Source organism: Natrix helvetica (genome assembly GCF_964273705.1).
Source record: "Natrix helvetica genome assembly, chromosome: 2".
Taxonomy (NCBI): Eukaryota; Metazoa; Chordata; class Lepidosauria; order Squamata; family Natricidae; genus Natrix; species Natrix helvetica.
Window position 1 is genome coordinate 205,870,554 of NC_138552.1, and position 13,934 is coordinate 205,884,487.

At 35.9% G+C, this 13,934-nt stretch overlaps 1 protein-coding gene across 2 annotated transcripts in view; it reads left to right on the forward strand.

Annotated features, from left to right (window-relative positions):
* Positions 1-13,934, forward strand: part of SASH1 (SAM and SH3 domain containing 1) — a 161,493-nt gene that overhangs the window by 96,669 nt on the left and 50,890 nt on the right. For both annotated transcript variants that reach the window (XM_081945640.1, XM_081945641.1), the window contains exons 6-8: positions 222-308; positions 2,029-2,141; positions 3,070-3,171. In XM_081945640.1, coding sequence (XP_081801766.1) covers positions 222-308; positions 2,029-2,141; positions 3,070-3,171 — 302 coding nt within the window. The remainder of the gene's footprint in view (positions 1-221; positions 309-2,028; positions 2,142-3,069; positions 3,172-13,934) is intronic.

Below are 13,934 nucleotides of genomic sequence, written 5' to 3' on the forward strand. Positions count from 1 at the left end.
TAATGGTTCAAAACCATTTGCAAAAATGACTGCAGAGATGTAGCTTCATTAAAAAGAAGCCCTATATGTTACTTGTTTATTAAAAATATTTTAATAGCTTTCCTTATTCAAATATAATAAATATTTATGACAGCTCATTTAAAACTGATATTGTTTTTGGAACTGAATGATGATAGTGGTTTTCTTTTCTTATTTAAAATCTTTTAAATTATATACTTTAGGTAAAGTAGATTGGAAAAAGAAGAATAAATACTTCTGGCAAAACTTCCGAAAGAATCAGAAGGGACTAATGAGACAGTCTTCAAAAGGTAAAAAATTTAATGAAGTTCTTCTTTTTTTTCATTATTAAATTGGGAAAGACGTTTTATATAGCTATTGGGCCTTAAGCAGAATTTATGTACTCAGCTTTAATCTTTATCAAGGATGCTCATAATTACTTTATAATGCTCTGTGTTCAGTGAGTTCCAAAGTATTAGAAAACTGGGTTATGTATTGTACTGTCACTTATTAACCCTGAGCAAAGCTTCAGGTGTTTTTTTAATCCCGTAGAACAATTATATGCTAAAGTACCATGAGATAAAGCTCTTTTTTAATGTCATTATGCTACTATTCACAAGTTGGGTCTCTTGGGGAAGAAAAAGTTCTTTAGCACCCTCCCATTGGAAGGGTCAGCTTAATCAGGGAGTGTCTGAACTTAGGTCAACCTCACAAAATTCATGGTTAGAATAGAATAGAATAACAGAGTTGGAAGGGACCTTGGAGGTCTTCTAGTCCAACCCCCTGCTTAGGCAGGGAACCATACACTACTTCAGACAAATGGTTATCCAACATGTTAAAAACTTCCAGTGTTGGAGCATTCACAACTTATGGAGGCAAGTTGTTCCACTGATTAATTATTCTGTCAGGAAATTTCTCCTTAGTTCTAAGTTGCTTCTCTCCTTGATTAGTTTCCACCCATTGCTTCTTGCCCTGCCCTCAGGTGCTTTGGAGAATAGCTTGACTCCCTCTTCCTTGTGTCTCCCCAAGTCCTTTTCATTAAACTAGACATACCCAGTTCCTGCATCCTTTCTTCTACTTCCATTATGCAGAGACTGTCCTAGAGACCTCCCCAGGGTAGGATCAGGGCAACTGACAAAATGTGCATTATGACTTTAAAAAGCAAGTCTTGATTTATATAGTTGCAAACAAATATGAAAAACCAGTGTTTTTGTTGTCACATCACAATATTTTGTTATTTTTGTTCATCATCTCAGTTTATAGTGGCTTCAGCTTTGATAATTCTGTATTGATTTTATTATTTTAATGAACCAATGGCATCTTAGGTGACTTTGTCTGTATCTCATAGATAAAAACATATTTGCACTTTTAGGAAACATACAATTTTATGATAAAATAAAGTAGTCCATCCTCTCTTCCATATGGCTGCCTTCAAAAATATAAATTGGGTAACCCTTGATCTATTTTATTAAAACATGCTTTGGTTTAGCAGCTATGGATTAAATAGCTCCAATTTTACAAAATTTACATCTTTTATACAAGATATTAATCACTAGATGTTAGAATCTAAGATGCTAAATCTATTAGCGTTGTAAAGTTGATAAAATTGTCATAATGTCAAGCAACCCAGACAATTTGCATAGTTTCCATATTCAGATTCGGCAAAAAAATTGCATACTGAGCAAAGTGATGTCATAACATGATATTAACATAATAGCCTCAATAATTCTCTGAATGTCACGTCAACATCATTATTTTCCCGATTTGTTGTAAATCATATGCACATCAAATGAAGCATTCCATACAGAGGAGTTAAAAATAGCAATTTCCTATCTCCTATCTCATTCTGAAATGTTAAGATCATTCTAGTTTTCAAAACTTAAATAAAAATGTTGAAATGTGAATAAGTGGGGAACTAAGTAGCACAATTAAACATGGCAAATTCACTGGGAAAATCATGCCTTATTGTGCTTGGTATTTCTTTTGTATTGAAATACTATTTATTCTTTCATCTTTCCTATTTATCTCCAGGGGAAGATGTTGGTTATGTGGCAAGTGAAATCACAATGAGTGACGAGGAGCGGATCCAGTTAATGATGATGGTCAAGGAGAAGATGATTACTATTGAGGAAGCTCTTGCAAGGGTACATAATGCAAATACATTATATATGCTAGGGACAAAAGATAGGCCTGATTACATCAGTGAATCACAGAATCTTGTGCCTAGCACCCATAATTATGAGAATCAAACAAATACAGAGAGTTTCCAAATAGCTGATTTTGTGGATCAGATAGACATTTCTGTCCTTTTCAAGCAGGAACAGAATCCTGAATGAAAATATTTCTAAGGTAAAAGTCTTAATGTAAAAAAAAACCCCAAACCCTGGAAACATTTATTCTATTCTATATATATATTATCTTCACAATGGATGAAATTTTAGACAAGACTATTTTCAGCTGGGCAATAATACAGTATATAACTACAATTCCTATTCATATAAAATTAGTTCTCCTTTGAGGATCAAGTTTCAAAATTGGTTTGTGTGTGGATACGTGCACTGTGTGTGTGTGTGTGTGTGTGTGTGTGTGTGTGTGTGCGTGTGTGTTTGGATTTGTCTTTTTTTTTGTCCAAAAATTATCATTTTTTCAAAATAGTCTAAACAACAAAGATTCTATTGTACAGTAGGTTAAATATATATATATACATACTTGAATAATATTTGCATTTGACAAGTATATAAAATTGTAACTATTGTTGTAATGATATATCATATGTCTTTTCTTGTATTTTTACTTTTTTTATAGAGCACTTATTATATATTTTTCCTTTTTGGCAATATCATTTGTATGTTCTGCTCTTTTTTCTTTTGTAATTAATTAATAAGCAATATCAATAGTTAAATAAATACAAATCTAAAGAACAAACGTATTTTCACAATTGCTTTGCACTGATACTAACAGAGCTTTAATTTCTCTAATAATTATTTGCTTATAAAAATATTAAAATACATAAATATACTTTTAGCAAGTGAGAAAATTGAGAGATTGCTCTTTGTTTTATTTTCATTTCAGCTTAAGGAATATGAAGCTCAACATCGGCAATCAGGAAACATGGATGCATCTGAATGGTCTGATAATCCTTATCCAACATTTGATGTTTCTTCCAATTGCAATGTAAGTCTGTATCAATCTAAGTCTGTACCAAGTTCATGGTTACTCTAGAATTTAAAAACCTACAGTAGCTGAATGTCATTAGAGGAACAGAAAATAAAAACACCTTCAAATTGCAGGTAGTCCTTGACTTACAACCATCCTTTACTGACCATTTGAAGGTATGACAGACCTCCAAAAAGGTACGACCAAGATTTGAAGGTCCAATGGCCTCCCCCATGCAGTCACACAAATGTATATTGTGCATTTGGCAACTGGCCTACAGAGTCAATTATAGGGGAGATGGCAGCATGAAAATTTAATAAATGAATTTATGGTAATTGCAGCATCCCATGGTCATATAGCTGGAATTTTGTTTAAGGATCATTTCATTCACTTAATGACTGCTGCATTCACTTAATAACCACCAGAAAAAAAATTGAGTCAGTCATGTGGATGTATTGAATTATGATGTTCATGACATACAATGGAAATTCCAGTTGTAAGTCAAGTGCTACTTATAGAAATATAAAAGATAAACACCACTAGGATTGGATGTTGGGGTGGGTTTTTTTTAACTTCAGAGAAGTTTAGGGTAGAACTTGACATGAGCAAAAGCTAGCCAGGTCTTATCTCAATTTCCAAAGGAGTTAGGTAATTGTACTTATTTCTAAAGGCTGTCAAATATTTTTTTCAGGCTTTTCATTTTAATTCCAAGGAGCCTTTTTTTATTTTACTTCTAGCACTTCTTGAAAGAAAGGTCACCATAAAAGTAGTAAAAGTCTTATTTTACCATTTCTAAAATATAATAATGAGAGCTATTTCTGCAAAGCGGCTTTGTAGCTGCTGGACATATTCACATATGAGCACTTGAAAAGAAAAGAAAAGAAAGTTGCTGTCAAAACATACCGAAAGGATTTAATTAATACTGAACTTGCTTTTTCCTCTTCAACTTCTGTTATTTACAGTTTTTCTTGCAAATTGAAATGTTTGGTCTCTGACTGAGCTTAAAAAGAGCTAGCAAGGGAGAGGCACCCATCATCCCTAGATCTGCAGTAAGGCTGGTCTCTGTTACTACTATATTCTTAATTATATGCTCCATTTAGATCAGTTCATCTCTGACCTTCTAGAACATGCTAAACTGGCAACTGCATTGGATTCAGAGAGATTTATTTCAGTATTCTGATAGCTCCGTGTCCGGTTTATAGTTTAGGGAACTTTTCCACAGGTTTCCTGGTATGTGTTCTCTAAGAAGTGGTGGTGTGTCAGGGTCTAATTCAGACTGACTTTTCATAAATATTTTGTTATACTTACTTTGAGTTTACTCCTAGTGCTAATGATTAATTTAGTCATGGTAAGGTTCAATAAGCTACAATTGATTACGTTTGTACAAATTAAGCTATGGCTTAATAGCCATAGTTTATAATCATAATGATTAGGTTTACTCAACATATCAAGACAAAATAAAGCATATTACCTTATGACTTAGCATAAATCATAAACCCAGTTCTGTTTTTCAAGGATATACTTTTCAGATCATAATTTGAAGGAATTTAAAAACCATAATTCATCTCTAATGACCTATTGACCTACTTTATTTCCAGAAGTCTGTGAATCTAGTCTACTGCTCCAGAAATCAATGTCCATAACTAAAGATTTAATTCTATGTTTCATAAAGAGGCATGAAAAACAAATTAAAATTGTAGGAGTTTCCCAAATCTCTTTTAACAATGTGATCTGAAAGCAAAATATCCAATTCAAAATATGTTGATTCAGCAATAAACCCTTAAATGACTCTTCAGTACAGCAGCCAAGCAGACAGCACAAGTACTTTCACTCCACCCAATACTTTGTCACTATCCTGTCAATAGCAGACAGATAAATGAACAAAAAAACTCTCAAGTTCATCTATAGGTGAAAGGGACGCCACATTTCAAAGTTCTAAAATCTTTCTTGAACCCAAAGAATGTTATGACAGGAAATATTCCACTTTATTTCAGAGACTGTCAATCCACCTTATCAGTAAAGGTGGAGTTGGTGTTCTAATTATAATGAATAGTAATTGTTAGATACTAGCTTCAGTTATAGTGGTTTCCACCAAGGTCCTCTGTTCCGGCGGGAACAGAGATTTAATCTCATTGGTCGAAGGGTCTGACAGCTCCCTATAAAAGGGCTGCTGTCAGACTCAACCTTCGCTGGATTGTACATATAAAGAACTGTTGTTGCCTTTAGCCTGAGTGTGCCTTTCCATTACCCGATCTAACAGTAATATAGCCCTGTCAGTGTGTGGTGACATGTTATGAGTAACAAGAAAACAAGTCTCTCTGAGAAAAGTATCCTATCTAACCCAGAAAAAATATTCCACACAGATGAGATGAGGGGGAGGAGAAACGTAGAAGGAAAGATTGCAATGCTAATGTTAATGATGTAATATGTTGTCATTTTTACTTTTCAGTGGTTCTTTCTGCTGGTGCCTTGTGAAACTTATAATAAGATCATAAGTTATTAATCAAGTAATATCTGCAAATATAAATATAAATAAATAACAGAGGGAGGGAAAAACATTACTAATACGTAACATTATCAAAGGCAGTTTGGAGTCAACATGTGATAATTCTTCTAAAAGACAATAAATATGTATCTCTCTGGATTCAATTTATATATAGATTTATTTATCACTATACATAATTTTGTCTTAGTGAAATAGATGGCCTTAAGGCAGTTTAAAAAATTGCTACTACTATTAGCTTCAGTGTTAAAATGCATCTTTTTTAAAATCTCACTGTCAGTGCCAAAAAGTAATGTATTATTCCTCCCTCTTATTGCCACCTTTTAAATATATTTTCAGTAAATTAATACAAGATGGTTTCCAGTTATCCTTAACTTCTTAGCTACATTTGTTCTTTCATTTTTCTCTTTCTGTCTCTCCCCATGTTACAATACAATAGCAGAGTTGGAAGGGACCTTGGAGGTCTTCTAGTCCAATCCCCTACAGTCTCAAAAATCTCTTCATTGGGGAACGTGAGAGTAGTAAAGGCAGCGTGGTAGGATTAAGTGTCTAAGTAGTACATAAAATCTAAATGATATAAGAATTAAGTACGTATTCAATAAGAAATATATTCTGTCTTTATATTGGGGATGGGCGGAGGGAGAAAATCTAATTCTTTGCTCCATTCCTCAAAGAAAATTTTTTACTTGTATAGTATTTGAATACCTTTTCCCACATCTGTGATTAAAGGAATCAACATAATAGAAGCCTTCAAGCCTTCCAGATGTGCTGGATCACAAATCCAATCATTTGCTCAGCCAGGGCAACGGAGAATTAGATTAGAGAAGGCTGAATAATGACAGATACATTCTTCTCCTCAGAAAGGGCTTATGAAAAGCTTTAAGATGGTTGAGAGTGCAATTCACTGGATAGCTCGCATTAGGCAGTGCAACTCAGGAAGCTCCTTATGATAGAGCAAAGTTATGGCCAATATCCAAAGCAATCCTGCACGAACCAAATGCCCCTCTGTCAGTGCATTTTGCTGTCATGCTCGATTCTGTGCCATCAAATGAAAATAGGATAATAGATCCTTGCCAGTGAGATTTAAATGGAATTGGAAGTTAATAATATGTTCAAACTACATCTGGGCAGCTACAGCTTAATTGAGCTCCAGATCCAGGGGCACTGGACAGAACAATAGAGCTTCATTAACACTGTTTTTCCACTGTCTTGCCCTGTAGTTCCTTTCTCATTCTCTACGTGTGACAACTTTCAAATTCTCATTTTATATTCAGTGGGAAAATCAAGGCTTAACAAGTTGAAACAGCCAGCAGGGGATGCTGTAGAAGTAATGAATTTCTTGGACCTCTGTCTCATCTCACAGGAACATACGTACAAATCAAGATTAAAACTCTCCTCATTTTCAAATATGTAGATTTCATAGTTCCATAGGGAGAAAAAAAAATACAGTTTTCAATATTTCCAAACCTGGTACTTTCTAATTTTCTTATGCTGTCTGGAGTTGATGGGAATTATAGTCCAAGCTATTGAAAAACCATCAGGGTAGGCAACATGATATGGAGAATTTTCAATGAGGCCAGGCATGTGTTATTTCTTTTTTGTTACTTCTTAGGGTAATTTCATTCTGTAACTTAATAAAACTATTTTTTTAAAAAAGAAACGAAAGGATGGCTGTATTATACAACTTGTAAAAGAGTTTTAACTTTATGATTTTAAATATTGATCAGTCAAATATACATACAGTATTTGTGTGGTAATCCTACAATGTATTTACCCCATGTGGCATGTAAATATGAAATGATTAAATAGTTCTGATGAAATTGGTTTAACAGTTAATTCTACAATAGTTTGTTCAAAAGGGGAACTAGATTTCTATGACAGAACTCTATAATGTCTCTCTCTGTGTGTAGATGTATGCATACTTTGTGTATGTGTGTGTGCATATGTACATCCCAAAATCAAGAAGGAACTTATTTACTAAATGCTTTTAAAAAGTGACTGGAGCCAATCTTTTGAAACATATTTCAGCAACTACTCCATTATTGAATCAAGCCCTCAATTGAAATTATAATAATTTTCCCGTCATGAATACCTGAAAGAAAATCCCTATTCATCTTATCACTTGATTACTAGTTAATATTCAGTATGCTTCTTGCTAAAGTGGCCATTGGAGCATGCTTGTTCATTAGATGCCCCATAGGCTGGTACCCAGTAGAGAATTGTTGCAAATTGATTGAAGAAACTTGTTACTACTTAAATGCTAGATGGATACAGGGTTGGACTATGCTGAATTTTCCATGTTCCATTTGACGTGAGTGTTCTCGCATTTCTCCAAGATCCTGGAAAGTTGATAAAATTTAACAAGATAACCATAGTTGGATTTATTTTGTCAGTTACATAATTTCAAGCTCAAATACTGTAAAACTAATAAATACATCTTATTACATTTTGGAAATGTATGAGCTACTCATTGGTTCAGATAGCATTTTGTTTTTAAGTTCTTAGCAAATATATCTAATTTAAAGGAACACAACTCAAGATCTCCACGAAGCTAATAGATGTAAAGATGTTTAGTTTAGTTTTCCGTACTTGTTTCTTAAAATGTGATATAGTGACCTACAGCCCCAAAAAACCTAAATTCAAATCCATTCTCAACTGTGGAAGACAACTGAATGATCTTGGACCCAGCCTCCATATATGGGTTAAATTGGAATAAGAAGCATCCACCACCTTGAATTCTTGGAAGAAAGATGAGATATAAAAGCTAACAAAATAAATAAACTGAAGTTAGAATTCAGTTGTCTGAAATTACCACTCTGACAAAAGCATGACAAATAAAACAAACCAGGAAAGACTAGCCTTAAAAAGAGCAATAGAGGGTAGTGTGGTGTTTTCCAACCTTGGTAGGTTCCAAGTGGTTCCAGGTTTTGCATCAATGACCGTGATGGCTGTGAGGTACGGATTTCCAATGAAGATCTCACAGGCCTATTATCCAAGAAAATCACTTTTCAAATGCCTACCATTCTAGTTTCTTAGAATTGTTAAACATAAGCTTTTTAGGGGTTACATCAAAGCAAAGATAATTAAACTGAAAAGAAATGCAGAAAGATAGGACATTTTAAAAATAATTGTATTACAATAAAATTGCATGTTTTAAGCTAGCATTCTCTTATTTAGGTCCTTCCAGATGTTTGGGGTTACAACAGCTCCCTTCGTCCCTAACCATTGATCATCCTGGTGGAGGCTAATAGGAATAGTCATTGGGAACATCTGGGGGGGGGGGGGAAAGTCTTGTTTCTGGGGGGGAAACCCTCTTAACCCAATAAAACCAGGACAAAATTGTTAGTCATTCTTTGAGTAACGCTCAGGTCTGTCTGTGTATCCATCTTTCTGTGAGAGCTTTCGGTTCCTTGGCATTTCAGACTCCTTTTGCAGAGGTGCAATAGTGTTTTATGGGTTGCTCTTCCCCGCCCATTTTTCATTCACTGAAATTCCACTGACAATTATTAAGAAACTGAGGGGTCAGAAAGTGTCAGTAAACCTCTGGTGCAAGAAAGCTGGCATTGTTTCTCTTCCTGCCTTTGTGGTGAATAGATTTAGTTATACTCAGTAACTTCTTCCTCTCTCCCGGAGACAGAGGATTATATGGTAGAAAGCAGCCAATGGGTTGTGTTTCTTTATTCCTTTTCCCCATTTTCTTCCTATGGGAAATGGCCATTAGTAAAATGAATGCTCTATCAAGTTATGTGGCTCCCAAACCCAGTCACTTTGTCAGAGGGTGAAGTCCAATATTATTCACTTAAGTAAACTGTAGATAAGCCTAAAATTTAGAGTTAAGCAGCTGAGAAGAGAAGCCCTCAAGGGAGAATTATTCAGAACAGAGTATTAGACTTCTTAAATGCCAAGGCTGGTAAGTCATCGAGCCTGTCACAGAATATTCAAAGGATGTATTTCCCTTGTTGCAAAAGGAAAAAAGAACAGGAAGGGCTCCTCTCTGTGGCTATATATGTCATAAGCCGGCATGCTGAGTCTTTCTGATCCTTTCCTTTCCCTTACTTGATGTCTTTTTTAAAGATATGTGCCTTGCTCTGTCAGCCGTATTTTTACCATTTGATTAAAATTTAATTTTCTAGCTGCTTTTCTCAACAAGATGCTGGGATTTTGAAGGGTCCCTCCCCTTTAAGTGTGTTTGTTTTTACAAACCAATTATCTAAGCAAGTAACTAAAAGGCCTGGTCAAAAAATATATTGGGGGAAGATGAATACTGTAGTTAATTAAATAAGAGACAGCAATGCCTCTTTAAAATGGACTAGCAAATCCTTCGGGTTTTTTTTTTCAAATTTAGCTTGGAAATCTAGCATGGCTAGTACAGAATATGTTGTATATGGCTCTGGAACAATTGTCTGTTTAAATCCCTCTGGAATAATTTGAATCCAATACTTAGAGACGGTTGCTTTTCTACAGGCAAGAACAACCAAGCCTAGATCTAGATAAGTAGGCAAATAGATGATTAAAAACGTAAAGGTAAAAGTTCCCCTTGCACATATGTGCTAATCGTTCCTGACTCTAGGGGGAGGTGCTCATCTCCATTTCAAAGCCGAAGAGCCAGTGCTGTCCAAAGACATCTCCATGGTCATGTGGCCGGCATGACTAAACACCGAAGGTGCACAGAACGCTGTTATCTCCCCACCAAGGGGGTCCCTATTTTTCTACTTCCATTTTTTTTCTCATTTATATCACATCTCCTCCCCACCGACCCAAGAAAAATTACATCTTTATAATAAAGTCTAACCAAAAGGTTGCTAGTAGAGTTTATAAGTGCCCAAGAAAAATTACATCTTTATAATAAAATCTAAACAAAAATATATTAGTGGAGTTGATAAATCTTTTGCCCAGGTCCCAATTTACAGTTTATATCCAAATTATTTTTACTAATTGAGATTATTAATTTATTATTATTATTATTATTATTATTATTATTATTATTATTATTATTATTATTATTATCATCATCATCATCATCATCATCATCATCATGAATTATTAATTAACAAATTTTTTTTTAAGAAAACATTCTAAAAGTGTCTAAGAAATCCTACTTATTAATCACCAAAAGTTAACTAAGTTTTGAGTTATCAACCTTCATCATCAGCCTGTGTCTTTCCAGGAACAAAACTGTCTTATCTCTTTAGCCAGTTGTTGTGTCAATTCTCTTATAAACTTCTTTATAAAGTTTTTTAAAACTTCTCTCCGCACTTTTTTGCTTGAAAGATCTCTCATATAGTCTTGTTGCCCTTGAATTAGTATTAAAATTGGCATGTCTTTAATTATCCAATGTCTTGACCGGGGGGGGGGGGGGTAGAGCTCCAGATCTTCAAGTATGTAATAATAATCAAATTCACTTTTCCATGTTCCCTCCTTTCCACTTTCATTGTTAGGTGCTCCATTATTAGGTTCATCTGTTATCTTGTCTTTATCTTCTATATCTTCACTCTCTCCTTTAATTTTTGAGGCTCCAGTCCCTTCATCTTTTGTTGACCCAGACAATAATCTATCTAGCTTCTTATCAAACCTCTCAAATCCTTCCAATATCTTTAAAATTCCATCCAAAAAATCCTTGTAGCTTAGGGTTTCTTCATCTGTATATGAATGCATATTTCCCAGAAAAAAAGAAAAAGTTTGAAATCCACTGCCACTCTCACCTTCAATATCTCTTTTATGTATAATTTTTTTTGTTTTAAAATTGCTTAAACATAAAATCCTTTTAATTTTTTCAAGAAGAAAAAAGAAATGAGGGTTCTATCTATTCTTTTCTTTCCCTTCCCTTGTCCAAAATATTCCACAAGGACACCTGCAAAAAAAACAGTTCGTGTCCTTGAGCCATTATCAGTTTCTACAGACGAGCTGCAAACCCTCTAGTTACAATGTCAACAAACTCAGAGAAAATAAAGCAAAGGATACTTTGTTTCAAAAGGAGAAAAAGAATCAACGGCGGTCTCGGACTATCGAGACCACACGTTGTGTCGTCGTGACGTCTGGCTCGTTCTCCCCTTTCTACTTGCATTTTGACGTGCTTTTGAACTGCTAAGTTGGCAGAAGCTAGGACAAGTAACAGGAGCTCACTCCATTAGGCGGCACTAGGGATTCAAACCGCTGAACTGCGGACCTTTCTGATTGACAAGCTGAGCGTCTTAGCCACTGAGCCACCGCGTCCCTATGAATAAATGATTACATTCTCCAAATATGTTAGGTCTGCTTCTACCCTCATTTTAACCAAGCTACTTGGTGGCTGAGAAATCCAGGAACTGCAGCTCCAACACAGCTAGAGGGTATGTTACAACAGTTCATTTAGTGACTGTTCAATGTTACAACGGCACTGAAAAAAGTGACTTATGAACATTTTTCACATAGCATTCCCATCGCATTTGGATGCTTGACAACCAGTTCATATTTATGAAAGTTGCAGTGGCCTGGGGTCATAAGATCCCCTTTTGCAATCTTCTGACAAAGTCACTGGAGAAACCAGATTCATTTAACAACTGTGTAACTAACTTAATTACTGCAGTATTTCACTTAACAAATGTGGCAAGAAAAGTCATAAAATGGGACGTACTCATTTAACACATTTCTCATTTAACAACATAAATTTTGGGCTGAATTGTGGCCGTAAGTTGAGGACTACCTGTACAATGCTGTTTCTTGGTGAAAACATTGAACCAGCTTATTTAAAGGTTAGTTAGAATTGAGAAAAAAATGTAAGTTTGTACATGCAATACAGTGGTGGGAAACGACCGGTACACCCCAGTACAGGCGTACCAGTGCCTGCTGGGAGCACCAGGTACCGTTCCGGTATGGTGCTCTGGAGGACCCACCTGCCCGCCCACGCTCCTTACTTGTATTTGAGCTGTTTTGGGCTTCGGTGCATGGAGTGTATGGCACCTGCGCGACACTCCACCGAGCAGCTGGAGCATCGCGGGCGGCAAGTACACATACGTGGGCTCTCTGTATGTGTGTGCAGGCTGCGCACATTCATGTGGTGGACACCTGGCCCCATTGCACCGAACCAGTTGCAACAGAATCTGGAACCCACCACTGATGCAATACCACAGAGATTTGGGTTATTACAGAGCCAGCTACTTTGTTATAGAACTGTGGTGGCGAATCTTTTCAGCACCAAATACCCAAACCGGAATGTCAACTGGTGTTTGGATTTCTGGCGTTCCAGCTCATGCAAAGACCAGCTAGCCAGCATGCATGCACACCCCAGAAACCAGAAGAGCAACTGATGATAGTGCGCATGCCCACAGGATGCGATTGGTTCACCATCACGGCTATAGAATGTCCAGCTAACTGAAAAGTGGGTACCTTCAGACTGATGATACTATGGATTAGCTGACCCCACTGTCAGCTAAACGTTTTAGCAAACGGTTTATGGTAATCTACAGTTTCCAATCTGCTGGTCTGAACAGTTTGGGACCAACATTAGCAGAATTGTTCTTCCAGGCCTTGTCTTGACATCAACAGTTTTGTGTAACTTCCATTTCTTAACAATGCTTGCCAGAAGAACCAATGTACATTGAAAGTAGATGGAACTCTAGTACCAGCCTTAGAGGGTCAAAGTATTCGTTGATCTGTAGAATTGTAAGCCTGACGGGAGAACGAACCAGACATTGCGACGACACAACGTGCGGTCTCGATAGTCCGAGACTGCCGTTGATTCTTTTACCAGCTGCACGGTCCATATGGACCTAAACCGTCCCGAAGAGACAGTGACAGGGAGACAAATCCTTGCTGGTCTCAGGGACACCGCAAAGTCCCTGATTGACCCAAGGGAAGTTCTCCAAGCCGGCCGTAAACAGACAGCCCCCAGGCTGACAAAGTCAGAGACGGCTCTGGAAAGAAGGCAATGAAAGTGAGTCCAGCTGGTGAGATTTTTTCTTTGAGAATGATTTCCCAAAGAAATTTCTTTAAAGATAAATTAGTCCTTTAAGCAAAAGAATAAGCGGCGAAATATATCTTTATTGGACTGCCTTAGAAAGTTTTTTTTTCCTTTTCTATGTAACAGTGTTTTGTGGATTGAAGTTATTGGAATGCTTTCCGTTTCTCCTCTAAAGTGAATGAATTGATTTTTTTTTCTTTTATTCTGTGCTACCTTTATTTTTTGGTTGATCTAAAAAAATTTTTTACTTCAATAATCCTTCCTCTTACTATTTATTAAATTTTATTAAAGACACTGAGAGATGTTTGCTTTCCTTAAGTTTGATATGAATAAGAGAAA